The sequence below is a fragment of the Lithobates pipiens genome, unplaced genomic scaffold, assembly GCF_037356315.1.
Source record: "Lithobates pipiens isolate NorthernLeopardFrog02 unplaced genomic scaffold, aLitPip1_a1.2 Scaffold_16, whole genome shotgun sequence".
In the NCBI taxonomy this organism is placed as follows: Eukaryota; Metazoa; Chordata; class Amphibia; order Anura; family Ranidae; genus Lithobates; species Lithobates pipiens.
Window position 1 is genome coordinate 38,527,755 of NW_027507748.1, and position 15,132 is coordinate 38,542,886.

Consider the following 15,132-nt stretch of genomic DNA (forward strand, 5'->3'; position numbering starts at 1 on the left):
TTTAGTTGCTTTTTTGTACATTTTTTGCACATGTTTGCACAATCTGTTTTACACTAACATACTGTTGAATATTAACATTATTTCCACTAATTTGCACATTTAATGAAGGTTTACATGTTTTTAGCAGGCTGATACATATATGATAATTTAATACTCATTTTCTGTTTTTTTATATAATGGAACATGAATGCTGACTCCACATTAATCACACACAATTTGTTTTGGATGAAATTGCTTTAGGATATATATATTTTTTTCACGGTATCACCAACAGCTCTTTTCTTTTTCTTTCTCTTTTTATATAAAAAATCAAACACTAGGATTTGATAAGTCAACTCACCTCATCACTAATAGGGTTTAGCGCCATAACCTTTTTATTTCACGTCTTTGATCTTTTATATATGATCCACGATACCCTCGTTCCCTGATTGGAGGCTTCGTACTGGAGATAGAGACAGCGTGGTGTCAGCAATCTACGACACCTTCGTTCCTCGATTGGAGCCTTCGTATTGGAGCCTTCGTATTGGAGACATAGATGGTGGGATGCCTGTGACGGTTCACCCAGAAACCCCTGTGCTGTTGCCTTATTGATCTCACTAATACTGGGATCTAAAGCTCTGGTAAGCGGCCCCTCTTCTCACTGGTGGAGGATTGTTTTGAATATTTTCTACATACACGCATTTGTGGATAAACTTTTTTTCACCTTAATATCAAGTTTGAAGAATCAATAATAATATTTTTGGACTAAAAATATCATTTTTTCCTTTATCACATATGAACTCTTTATGGTTTTTGAATATTATTTTTGTTAATATTATTCGTTTAGATTTAGCACACATTATTATTTTTGTTTCAATTTACATTAATTATTGTGGGTGCTTTCTATATTATTTATACTAATTTCATTTCAGATCTAGTACACACTTTATTCACTCTATGATGATATGATAGTACTCATATATACTATTTACTAATCACATTTTTGTTTATTTAATATTGTTTTTTATGCTTACTTTGTATAGGTTTTGATTAGGTTTTAGGTGTTTGATTAATTTTTAATTTCTAATTTGTTTTTAGCGCAGCTCATTTTTTTCACCTATTTAGTTTGATATAGGAGTATTACGATTAGGGTTGCTGCTTTTAGGTTGCTTTCTTTTGTTGTTCGAGTAGCGCGGTTTACCCTTTGTACCGTGTTTGGTATTCAAACCACACATGTGAGGTATCGCCGCGAACGTTGGAGCGAGAGCAATAATTCTAGCCCTAGACCTTCTCTGTAACCCAAAATATGTAACAAGTAAAAAAATTTAAAGCGTCGCCTATGGGGATTTTTAAATACCAAAGTTTGGCGCCATTCCACGAGCGCGTGCAATTTTGAAGCTTGACATGTTTGGTATCTATTTACTCGGCGTATCCTCCTCTTTCACATTATGCAAAAAATTTGGGCTAACTTTACTGTTTTTTTTAAGCATGAAACTGTTTTTTTTTCTGAAAAAAACGTGTTCGAAAAATTGCTGCGAAAATGCCGTGCGAGATAAAAAGTTGCAACGAGCGCCATTGTATTCTCTAGGGTCTTTGCTAAAAAAAAACATACATAATGTTTGGGAGTTCTATGTAATTTTCTAGCAAAAAAAATAGGAATTTTACATGTAGGAGAGAAATGTCAGAATTGGCCTGGATGCGAAGTGGTTAAAGAGGAAGTAAACTCTCCCACTCTGATGCTGCTTTTCATTTAGTCCATTATAATAATTATCAAACTATAGCCACTGTAATCCAGCCCAAATCACATATTACTTACTGTTTAAAGAAACTTTAAAAAAACTTATTTCCAGGGGTCGGGCAGCGCCATCTTAAAGAACAGTTCCCCTGAAAAAAAAGAAAAAAATACTGCAGCTGCTGACTTTTAATATTCGGACACTTGCCTGTCCCAGGGTCCAGCAATGCGGGGGAACGAAGCCCCACTCCCCCCTCCCCCCTCCTCTCGGCGGCACTGGCATTCTAACTGTGGGCCCCCAGCTGTGAAGCCACACACTGCTCATGCGTGAACGGCGCCGCGCTGTCATCTGGGACCTATCACGTGTCCCAGATGACTGACAGGAGGGAGGGAGCAGAGCCCTTCCTGTGCCAAGGGGAAGTGACGTACCAGCCCGGGCACTGAAGGAGGCAGACTACGAGGGACCCCCTAGCAATAGGCATTTAGAGGTGAGTTAAAAAATAAATAAATTTCCAAATGTTTTTATTTTTTTTAGAAATTTAAATGATTTTTTTTTTTTCTGTGGAACACCACTTTATTGTTTTCTGAGTCCACAGTGGAGTGTATTTCCGCCCTTACATTGAGCACTTCCTGTACTGTTAACCAAGCCTCCTTCTCAATCCAACGTTTCTATGGTAACCCTGCTTCCCTGTTCATAGCTGACTTGTTTTCTTTCATAGTATTTACTTGTCTGTTTACCTGTGTGTCCTATCAGCTTCAGCTGATAAGACTGCAGTAATGCTGTCCCATGCCTTGGTTTACACTGCATGTGATGTCACATGGTCACATAGGGTGTAGGAGGAAGCTGAGTGATTATGCAGTCTCCTGGGATTTCAGTGATGTGCGGTAGGAAGTCCTGATAACAGATAGATAAGCACATAGAGAGTATGCTGTTAATCAGGGGAGATCTGGGCATGCTCAGTGACGTCATTCTAAAGAACAAAAAGGACTAGAAAAGCTACAATTTCTGGGGAAATTGTGTGAAGTGTTCTTGCCTCCACCTACATTTTAGAAAAAAATCATTTTTTTTTCTAAATTCATTTTTTCTAAAAGGATTTTTTTTTAATTTTTTTTTTTTTTTTTATGAAAGAATTTTTCAAGAGATTTTTTTTCAAAAGATTTTTTTTTTTCAAAAGTTTCAAAAGATTTTTATTTTTTTTTTCAAATTTTTAATTTTTTTCTAAAATGATTATTTTTTCCTAAAAATTTTTTTTCAAATTTCTTAATTTCCTAATTCCCCTCAGAGCTGTGTGGGAGGAGCTATAATTCCCCTCAGAGCTGTGTGGGAGGAGCTATAATTCCCCTCAGAGCTGTGTGGGAGGAGCTATAATTCCCCTCAGAGCTGTGTGGGAGGAGCTATAATTCCCCTCAGAGCTGTGTGGGAGGAGCTATAATTCCCCTCAGAGCTGTGTGGGAGGAGCTATAATTCCCCTCAGAGCTGTGTGGGAGGAGCTATAATTCCCCTCAGAGCTTTTGTCACCTCCCACTCTAGTTTTGAACATTTCTCCATTCATTCCTATGGGACAAATTTTGCTGCAACAATGACGATATTTTGTGAACCGTTTGGCGAAACGTTCCACAAAGTAATAGCACACCAATCGGGAACAATCCGCACGTTTTGGTATATATTCGGTATATTTAGTGTAAAAGCTGTGGGAGGAGTTAGGGTGGTAAATTTGGCTATAATAATAATGTACATGTGAGATAACAATACGTGCTCTTGCTATGCAACAACACTTAATTAGAACAATACTAAGCAAGTAAAGAGATATCTACACGCCGTGTTCATTAGGGGTTTTTATGCTGATTTACATGAGACAAAGTTGTGGGGGAGGGTTTACAACCACTTTAACAATATTTTTTTTTTGTTCTAGATTCTGCCTGCCTACATGGCTGCTTGTGGCCTTTTTTTATCATCCTTCTCCTGGCATTGGGCGCCTTTATTTGCTGGCGGTACAAAAATACCAGACGAGGGAAAGAGTAAGTTCAGACGATTCCCCTTGTTCTTATGCTGAGCATCGTAATTGGCCATACACAATCACACCTCCCACCTTTTTTAAAATGGGAACAAGGGACACCTATTACATAGTTGCCAACATTGTAAAAAAAAAATTCAGGACACTTTTTTGGCAGTAGGCGGAGTTGTATTAAAATTAGGGGGCGGGCATGTGGTTATAGGTGTGGCATAGGAAAAGGTGAAAATGCGGAGCGCGCCACGGCAAAATATGGGCGGGGTTTGTGTAAATAGTGGGCGTGGCTCAAAAGGGTTGTGGTTAGTGTCTGAGATGAATGCGGGATGGAAAGGGAAAGGGGGGAGGGATGGAGGGCCAGCAGCCCCCGATCCTACACCACAATACCAATGTGTTTTCCAGAGTTTGACAATCAGCAGATAAAGATACTCCAAATACCTGGTGTTGGCGCTTCAATCATCCCGGTGCCATGATTGTTATGGTGTCAGGATGATTGAAGCGCATTATTTCTATTGCATTGTAATATGAAATGAAATCATTCAACTCACCATAATGCAGAATCAGGTGGGAGCCCTGAGCGTGTCACTAGCCACATTGCCTGCCATCAGGTGCCCCCAGCAGAGTCCCTCCTTACATCAGGTGCCCCATCAGAGGAACCTTCCTCACATCTGTGTCCATCAGAGGAACCTTCCTCACATCTGTGTCCATCAGAGCAGCCTTCCTCACATCTGGTGTCCATCAGCAGAGCCCCTCCTTACATCTGGTGTCCCCATCAGTCCTCCTAACATCTGGTGCCCCTCTGACATCCAGACTCTGACTGCGCCCCCCCGGACATCCAGACTCTGACTGCGCCCCCCCGGACATCCAGACTCTGACTGCGCCCCCCCGGACATCCAGACTCTGACTGCGCCCCCCCCGACATCCAGACTCTGACTGCGCCCCCCCCGACATCCAGACTCTGACTGCGCCCCCCCCCCCCCCCCCCGACATCCAGACTGACTGCGCCCCCCCCCGGACATCCAGACTCTGACTGCGCCCCCCCTGACATCCAGACTCTGACTGCGCCCCCCCCCCCGACATCCAGACTGACTGCGCCCCCCCGACATCCAGACTCTGACTGCGCCCCCCCCCGACATCCAGACTCTGACTGCGCCCCCCCCGACATCCAGACTCTGACTGCGCCCCCCCCGACATCCAGACTCTGACTGCGCCCCCCCCGACATCCAGACTCTGACTGCGCCCCCCCCCTCGACATCCAGACTCTGACTGCGCCCCCCCCCTCGACATCCAGACTCTGACTGCCCCCCCCCCCCCGGACATCCAGACTCTGACTGCGCCCCCCCCGACATCCAGACTCTGACTGCGCCCCCCCCCCCCCCCCGACATCCAGACTCTGACTGCGCCCCCCCGGACATCCAGACTCTGACTGCGCCCCCCCCCGGACATCCAGACTCTGACTGCGCCCCCCCTGACATCCAGACTCTGACTGCGCCCCCCCCCCCCCCGACATCCAGACTGACTGCGCCCCCCCGACATCCAGACTCTGACTGCGCCCCCCCCCGACATCCAGACTCTGACTGCGCCCCCCCCGACATCCAGACTCTGACTGCGCCCCCCCCCGACATCCAGACTCTGACTGCGCCCCCCCCGACATCCAGACTCTGACTGCGCCCCCCCCCTCGACATCCAGACTCTGACTGCGCCCCCCCCCTCGACATCCAGACTCTGACTGCCCCCCCCCCGGACATCCAGACTCTGACTGCGCCCCCCCCCCCCGACATCCAGACTCTGACTGCGCCCCCCCCCCCGACATCCAGACTCTGACTGCGCCCCCCCCCCGACATCCAGACTCTGACTGCGCCCCCCCGGACATACAGACTCTGACTGCGCCCCCCCGGACATCCAGACTCTGACTGCGCCCCCCCGGACATCCAGACTCTGACTGCGCCCCCCCGGACATCCAGACTCTGACTGCGCCCCCCCCGGACATCCAGACTCTGACTGCGCCCCCCCGGACATCCAGACTCTGACTGCGCCCCCCCCCCCGACATCCAGACTCTGACTGCGCCCCCCCCCCGACATCCAGACTCTGACTGCGCCCCCCCCCGACATCCAGACTCTGACTGCGCCCCCCCCCGACATCCAGACTCTGACTGCGCCCCCCCGACATCCAGACTCTGACTGCGCCCCCCCAACATCCAGACTCTGACTGCGCCCCCCCAACATCCAGACTCTGACTGCGCCCCCCCAACATCCAGACTCTGACTGCGCCCCCCCCCCCGACATCCAGACTCTGACTGCGCCCCCCCCCCCCGACATCCAGACTCTGACTGCGCCCCCCCCCCGACATCCAGACTCTGACTGCGCCCCCCCCCCGACATCCAGACTCTGACTGCGCCCCCCCCCCGACATCCAGACTCTGACTGCGCCCCCCCCCCCCGACATCCAGACTCTGACTGCGCCCCCCCCCCCGACATCCAGACTCTGACTGCGCCCCCCCGGACATCCAGACTCTGACTGCGCCCCCCCGGACATCCAGACTCTGACTGCGCCCCCCCGACGTCCAGACTCTGACTGCGCCCCCCGCGACGTCCAGACTCTGACTGCGCCCCCCCCGACATCCAGACTCTGACTGCGCCCCCCCCCCCCCGACATCCAGACTCTGACTGCGCCCCCCCCCCCCCCCGACATCCAGACTCTGACTGCGCCCCCCCCCCCCCCCGACATCCAGACTCTGACTGCGCCCCCCCCCGACATCCAGACTCTGACTGCGCCCCCCCGACATCCAGACTCTGACTGCGCCCCCCCCCCGACATCCAGACTCTGACTGCGCCCCCCCCCCGACATCCAGACTCTGACTGCGCCCCCCCGACATCCAGACTCTGACTGCGCCCCCCCGACATCCAGACTCTGACTGCGCCCCCCCCCCCCGACATCCAGACTCTGACTGCGCCCCCCCCCCCCGACATCCAGACTCTGACTGCGCCCCCCACCGACTGGCCCCCCCACCGACGTCCACCGACTGGCCCCCCCACCGACGTCCACCGACTGGCCCCCCCACCGACGTCCACCGACTGGCCCCCCCACCGACGTCCACAGACTGGCCCCCCCACCGACGTCCACAGACTGGCCCCCCCACCGACGTCCACAGACTGGCCCCCCCACCGACGTCCACAGACTGGCCCCCCCTCCGATGTCCACAGACTGGCCCCCAACATACCACCGGCCCCCGACATCCCGTCGTTGCCGCGCGGAGACTTTGAACTGTGGCGCCGCCCACTGCACACACACACACACACACACACACACACACACACACACACACACACACACACACACACACACACACACACACACACACACACACACACACACACACACGCTGGCAGCGGGGGTGGGCGGCGCCACAGGTTCTCTATTGAAGACCAGCTTCTGGTCTTCTTAAAAATGGCGGCCGGCGGAGACATTGTCTTCGCTGGCCACGGACCTCTAGCGGCCGGCAGCGAAAAACTGGAAATTTGAATTTCCCGGGACAAACCGAATTTCCTGGGACAAAATTAATTCAGGACAAATGTCCTAATCCCAGGAATGTCCCGGGAAATTCAGGACCGTTGGCAACTATGCTACTAGCTAAGGTATGTAGGCATTGGATACTCCCCCTGCCACGCCCCCTTAAAGGAGAATTAACCCTAAAAAAAATTAGTTAACCGCAGGATGGCTCCGCTGTGCGAAAATCACATTATTGTATGTGATCTCGCGAGGCTTGCATAGCAGGCGCCGGCAGAGCATGCCCGCCACAAGCTCCATGAGTCTGACCGTGGATCCCGTGAGTCTGACCGCGGGTCCCACAGACTCGATGTCAGCGGGGATACCCGCGATCGTCTCACAGAGAGGAAGAATGGGGAAATGCTAATGTAAACAAGCATTTCCCTGTTCTGCCTAGTGATAGGACACTTATCACCGCTCCCTGAGATCAGGAGCAGTGATCAGTGATGTGTCACTAGTAGCCACGCCCCCTAACAGTTAGAATCACTCCCTAGGACACACTTCATTCTTCCTTAGCCAGTTAGTGGTTAACCCCTTCACTGTCAGTCATTTTTACAGTAATCACACATGTTGGAATCACTCCCTAGGACACACTTAACCCCTGCAGTGCCCCCTGCTGGTTTAACTCCTTCACTGCCAGTCACATTTACACAGTAATCAGTGCATTTTTAATTCCACTGATTGCTGTATAAATGTGAATGGTCCCAAAATAGCGGCAAAAGTGTTCGCCATAATGTCGCAGTCACGATAAAAATTGCTGATCGCTTTTGCGCAAACCAATTAATAAACACTAATTGCGATTTTTTTTTTTTTTTTTTTGCCAAAAATGTTTTTTTATATATTTTTTTGTGGATATTTATGTAAAAAAAGTGTTTTTTTTCAAAATTGTCGCTTTTTTTTGTTTGTTTATAGCACAGTTAAAGCGGCGCAGTGCCGAATCGCAAAAAGTGCTCTGGTCTTTGGCTAGCCAAATGCTTCGGGGCTGAAGTGGTTAAACCCAAAAGTACTTTTTATTTTATTTTTTTTTATTTTTATTTTTTTACCACTACTATTTCTTTATATTGGCTTTTTGAATTTACAAATGCTTTATAAATTTAGAAATCGGATGAAAGGTTTAGCACTGGGAAACACTTTTTGAAAAATAAAAAGTGCATTTTATTTTATTTTTTATTTTTTTTTTTAAATTCATTAAAGTGTATTTTTTCAAAACAAAATTGCATTTGAAAGGCCGCTTGGCAAATACGGTGTGACATAAAATATTGCATCAGCCACCATTTTATTCTATAGAGTCTCTGCTAAAAAAAAAAGAATAAATAAAAATTACATGTTTGGGTGTAATTTTCTAGCAGAAAATGATGATTTATACTCGTAGTGAACAAATGTCAGAGAAGGCTTGGTCTTTAAATGGTTAAACTTCCTTCATCTACAGGCCGGAGTTCTGTCTTTTTTGAGTTTTTCCTTTTGATAAAAGAAAGAAAAGATACTTTCTACTTATTCCCAGTTGTGATTAAACTTGGCAGGCTCGCTGGATTTTTTATTTTTTTTCCCAGCTGTGAGAACTCTCTGCACTTGTTAAAGAATCGTGACATGCTGTTTTGAACATCGGGAAGAGAAAAAGATTGTGATTTCGATTCTTAGCGATTAATCGTGCAGCTCTAATGCACATGAACTTTATTGGCATCCCAGTCTTAAACCGTAGGGTTCAATATTGAGTTGGCCCACCCTTTGCAGCTATAACAGCTTCAACTCTTCTGGGAAGTTAAATTATAGTGTAGCGCTATATAAAATATGATTAAACCACTAAGTGATGTGACAATAATATATAAGTGTCAAAATTGCATGACATACAAAAGTGCTTGCCCAAACTGCCCAGCAATTGCATAAATAATGAAAAAATTATAATGAACCCAAAAAAATGTGAAAACAGTCCAAAAAATCTGTTATTCGATTAAATCCAATCCACACGTGAGAGGGAAAGAGCCATCCACCTTCGTCCTATGAAGACCACATGCAGGCACCCTGTGGCATATCCATCACCAAATAAGATGTAGGCTTACCAGATAGAATGGATCCAAACGAATATACATTCGAAGGATCAATCAAACTTCAGAATATTCTCATATAGAGTTGTCCAACATAAAAAAGGCTCTCCTGGGAATTCTCAATCAAGTATTCAAACGATGGGAAAATCTTCCACTTTAAACCTCAACGCCCATTGTAGAACTCATACAGGAGGAAAAATGAGGGCCACAATAGTGTAAATCCGTTTTAAAAAATTTAATGAAATAAGTAATGAACTTACATGAATCCAAATGAATAAAGCGCTTTTATCATAAAAACAGAGCTGCAGTAGGAGTCCCGACGCGTTTCGTCCTCAAAAGACGTCATCTGGGGTACTACTCCACTGCAGACCACTTCCTTTTATACTTAACTTACTAATTTGGGCGAAAATTCGATCTGCCTGTGTCACCGCATATTACTTCCGGTTCGACCAGACTTCCGGCGTGCGTTCCACGCCTCGTTACTATGTTATTTAATAATTGACCCCGTATTAATATATCCCCGAATGATGGAATAAAGCTTAACTTAATAAGCGTCAAAACCAGCCTCATAAACGTTACTGAGTAAAGAGAGGTGAGTATATTAAGATCGTGACATTATGCATAGTACGTCACTTCCGGGTCACGAGTACCAGTAAGCTGGTTGACCAATCAAAGGGCCAACCCACAAATTATTCCGACATCACTTCCGCTTTTCGCTGAGCTGCGACGGAAGTGATGTCAGCCAAACAAAGGCTAAGACGCACCACGCCTCCGGAATTCCCACGTGAGGACACGTCGAATCCCGGAAGTAATGTGGATAAACGTCCCGACGTCTACCCGCAGCGGAACGCAAACAGAAGTGCGCTGGAGCGCACTTCAAATAAACTAAACTTTATTGTAAAAATGACAGCAGATAGTCACGCACTACAACCAATTGCTAATGAAACGCAAATAGATGTGCGCTTGAAGCGCACATATTCAAACCGGAACCCCTGATAATACCGGGTCCAAAAAAACGAATAGAAGAGGAAAAGGAGACAGAAAATATTTTTTGTATAATCGTTTAAAAATAAAAATAAAATTAAAAAACATAAAAAATACACTATCCTCATATAAAAAAGAGATAAAATACATGCCGAATTTAAATTTAACAAAAATAATTGCATGCCAAATTATATTTTATCGAAAATGTTAAAATGTACAGAATAGACAGATTTCCACCACAAACTCCTTACAGTGGAACGTCCATTCCTGAAATTATCAGGAATGGATATACACATGGTGGTACACACATGTGTATATAAGACCCAACCGTAATTCTGTATAAGCCAGTGAGTACAAAAGAACCCAAGGACCAATGCGTTGACACTGAGGGCAGATAGAATTCTATCCCAAAACAATACATTACATAAATAAATAAATAGCGGCTACACCAAAAATAAAATAAAATATATAGACAAACATGTTCACATAAGATGAACCCCAAAAAATTCAAGTGGCTTAGAAACTAGAACCATCAGGACAATTACCAGCATAGATCTACCCATCATTAATGAACGCGTTGATGTCCCATTCAATATTTAAACCAAACGGAACATAAGATCGAATTGTGTATATCCAGTAGGTCTCTAACTGGGAAACACCACGAGTCATAGCTCCACCCCTCCAAGGGGGTGTGTATTTGTCGATGGCCAGAAATTGTGTGCCTGTAGGGTCACTGTTGTGACATTCTCTATAATGTTTCGGGACAGTATGTTTAGAAATCTTACTTTTTATCAGGGATATATGCTCTCCTACTCTAGTTGCAAACGTTCTCGTGGTTCTCCCCACATACTGTTTCCCGCACGGGCAAGTTATTAAATATACCACGTGTCTAGTACTACAAGTACAAAATGTCTTAATAGTGTGTGTTCTATTGGTTGTTGTTGATGTAAACTCAGTTGTTTTGTGCCTACCAGCGATGTTAAATTGGCACACAATACATTTTTTACAGGGATAATAGCCCGTTAAATTGTGGAAAAACGATGGCCGCCTAGGTGGATTAACAACATTAGGAGCAATTAAACTCCGTAGAGAAGGTGCTCCCCTAAAGAGAACCTTTGCCTGTTCTGGCAATTTAGAGCCTAGAACAGGATCGCTCCTCAACACATCCCAGTGCTTATTTATAATGGTTTTAATTTGTCTATGCTGTATCGAAAAAGATGTCAGCATAGACCATCTGTAAGTGTCATCCGGCTCCCTGTACGCTTTTTCCGCAACAAGAGTCTCCCTGTTGGTGTCAATAGCTTTCCGTATTTCACCATCCAAAATACTGGCATCATATCCTTTAACCTCAAATTTCTGCTTGAGGGTTTCTGCCTGAGTCTTAAATGTATCAAGGTCAGTGCAGTTCCTCCGCAGACGTAAAAATTGGCTGCGTGGAACTGAACTTAACCATGATCTGTGATGACAACTGTCCAAGGAAATAAAACTGTTTCGATCTGTTGGTTTGAAATGTGTTTTAAACACAAACTTACTGTCCACAATCTCTATTTGCAAATCTAAAAAAATAATCTTGGAGGAACTCATTTCAGCTGAAAGTGAAATACCCCTGTCATTGCGATTCAAATCATCAAAAAACTTCACCAAAGACTCTGGAGAGCCATTCCATAGGAGGAGGATGTCGTCTATATATCTAGCCCAAAGGACCAATGAAGGGTTCCGTTGGGCATAGACGACATCCTCCTCCCATTTAGCCATAAATAAATTCGCAAGACTAGGGGCAAATTTTGCCCCCATTGCAACCCCCTGTTGTTGCAAATAAAAATTATCATTGAACCAAAAGTAGTTGTGCTCCATGGCAAATTCCAAAAGCTCCACAAGGTATTCACATTGGAATGATGCCAAAGAGTCATCAAGATTTAAGTAATGCCGAACAGCCTCAATACCCATCCCTTGTGGGATACATGTATAAAGGGACGCTACATCCGCTGTAGCCATAATGCAATGTTCATAAGGCTCAATACTTTCAAGCCTCCTGATTGTAGCCCCGGTATCCTTAAGATAGGAAGGAGTTTTTTTGACGAGGGGTTGCAAATAAAAGTCAATATAACGGCCAATTCGTGAAGTGACCGAATTAATGCCACTTACTATCGGCCTACCAGGAGGATTTACTGGATCCTTATGGATCTTCGGTAGGTAGTAGATTGTGGGAATTCGAGGAGCAATGGGAACTAAAAATGTTTTCTCTTTATTGTTCAAAATTTTTAATTCATAGCCTCTATTTATCAGATCCCTAAGTTGTCTTTTATATAAATTCGTAGGATTGTTGGGGAGTCGTTTATAGGTGCCTGGTTCATCCAGGATTCTCTGCATTTCCATTTCATAATGTTCTCTATCTAAAATCACAACCCCCCCACCCTTATCAGGGGTTCCGGTTTGAATATGTGCGCTTCAAGCGCACATCTATTTGCGTTTCATTAGCAATTGGTTGTAGTGCGTGACTATCTGCTGTCATTTTTACAATAAAGTTTAGTTTATTTGAAGTGCGCTCCAGCGCACTTCTGTTTGCGTTCCGCTGCGGGTAGACGTCGGGACGTTTATCCACATTACTTCCGGGATTCGACGTGTCCTCACGTGGGAATTCCGGAGGCGTGGTGCGTCTTAGCCTTTGTTTGGCTGACATCACTTCCGTCGCAGCTCAGCGAAAAGCGGAAGTGATGTCGGAATAATTTGTGGGTTGGCCCTTTGATTGGTCAACCAGCTTACTGGTACTCGTGACCCGGAAGTGACGTACTATGCATAATGTCACGATCTTAATATACTCACCTCTCTTTACTCAGTAACGTTTATGAGGCTGGTTTTGACGCTTATTAAGTTAAGCTTTATTCCATCATTCGGGGATATATTAATACGGGGTCAATTATTAAATAACATAGTAACGAGGCGTGGAACGCACGCCGGAAGTCTGGTCGAACCGGAAGTAATATGCGGTGACACAGGCAGATCGAATTTTCGCCCAAATTAGTAAGTTAAGTATAAAAGGAAGTGGTCTGCAGTGGAGTAGTACCCCAGATGACGTCTTTTGAGGACGAAACGCGTCGGGACTCCTACTGCAGCTCTGTTTTTATGATAAAAGCGCTTTATTCATTTGGATTCATGTAAGTTCATTACTTATTTCATTAAATTTTTTAAAACGGATTTACACTATTGTGGCCCTCATTTTTCCTCCTGTATGAGTTCTACAATGGGCGTTGAGGTTTAAAGTGGAAGATTTTCCCATCGTTTGAATACTTGATTGAGAATTCCCAGGAGAGCCTTTTTTATGTTGGACAACTCTATATGAGAATATTCTGAAGTTTGATTGATCCTTCGAATGTATATTCGTTTGGATCCATTCTATCTGGTAAGCCTACATCTTATTTGGTGATGGATATGCCACAGGGTGCCTGCATGTGGTCTTCATAGGACGAAGGTGGATGGCTCTTTCCCTCTCACGTGTGGATTGGATTTAATCGAATAACAGATTTTTTGGACTGTTTTCACATTTTTTTGGGTTCATTATAATTTTTTCATTATTTATGCAATTGCTGGGCAGTTTGGGCAAGCACTTTTGTATGTCATGCAATTTTGACACTTATATATTATTGTCACATCACTTAGTGGTTTAATCATATTTTATATAGCGCTACACTATAATTTAACATTTGGAATTTTCTTCACTACTGTATATCCTTGTGATTGTGTTAGCAGCTTTTTTGTATGTAATTTTTGGGGTTAGCGCAGTGTTGATTGTCATTGACAGTTTTTTTTGGATACACATTGTTTGGATATACACACTGCTGCATATTCCCTTCACTCCTTTCTTTCTTTTAATAAGTCACTGTGGAGATGGATATTTTTGAATATCGAGCTTTACACAAGGTTAACACGGACGGTGTATTTGTTGCAACTGGTAGCAATACAGAGGTGGGAGGGATGTTCATGAGATTTAAAAATATTATGACATCTGAACTCCATCTACAATGGGACATAGTGTTCCTGCAACAGTATATTGCGGAGCACATGGTCCCAAGAAGTCTTAGGTGGGATGTAAATCCCCAACAAGGTGAAATTGATTTGGACACTTGGTTCAAATATTTTAATGAAGCAGGAATCAATCTTTTGGGCTTCCTGATTGCTAGGAAAAACAGCAGGATGGTTCTCCTTGATCAGGAAATCAAAGAGATTAAGGATAAATTGGGGGGTTATAAGGACACCCCGGAATATAATTCTCTTTCCGCTAATTTGCGGAACCATCTAGAAAAGGAAGACAGGGAGCAAAAATATAAGAAACAAAAGAAGTACTCCAGAGACGTTAACGACTATAAGACGGGCACTGTTTTTAGGTGGCAGAAATCTAGCCAGAATGTGCCTGCTACTGATCCACAATCCATTGGGGGATCCCAATTTGCAGGCCCTGCAGTACCGGAGAGGGTTGACATACCCCCCAGGCCTTATAGTGAAGCAGTACATAGTAGGCCGTATGATGGCCCACCATCCTCCCAACAAAGGGTACTTCATTATACCCCTTATACTCCTAACAACCCCCAAAGAGGAAGGGGTAATAATCGAGGTAGGAGAGGAGGTCGTGGGTTCAATAGAGGACGTCCGTATAATCACAATACTCATCAATATGGAGAATATAACAATTCACCTTATTACTCTCCATCACCTAGACGTGCCCCCCCCCCTCCTAACCCTCATTATGAGGGATCCCAATATCCAAACGTGGCTATGGTGTCTACACACAATAGGTTCTCCCCATTGAGGGAGGTATATGACAGAGATAATAGGAATAACACAT

At 45.1% G+C, this 15,132-nt stretch overlaps 1 protein-coding gene across 8 annotated transcripts in view; it reads left to right on the forward strand.

Annotated features, from left to right (window-relative positions):
* Window positions 1-15,132, forward strand: part of LOC143981714 (nectin-1-like) — a gene marked incomplete at its 5' end in the record, with an annotated part of 192,367 nt that overhangs the window by 113,781 nt on the left and 63,454 nt on the right. For 4 of the 8 annotated variants that reach the window (XR_013274351.1, XM_077479752.1, XM_077479751.1 and 1 more), the window contains 1 exon segment: window positions 3,625-3,730. Coding sequence is in view for 3 of the 4 variants with exons in the window: in XM_077479752.1 (XP_077335878.1) it covers window positions 3,625-3,730 (106 nt within the window). 8 annotated transcript variants of the gene reach the window in all.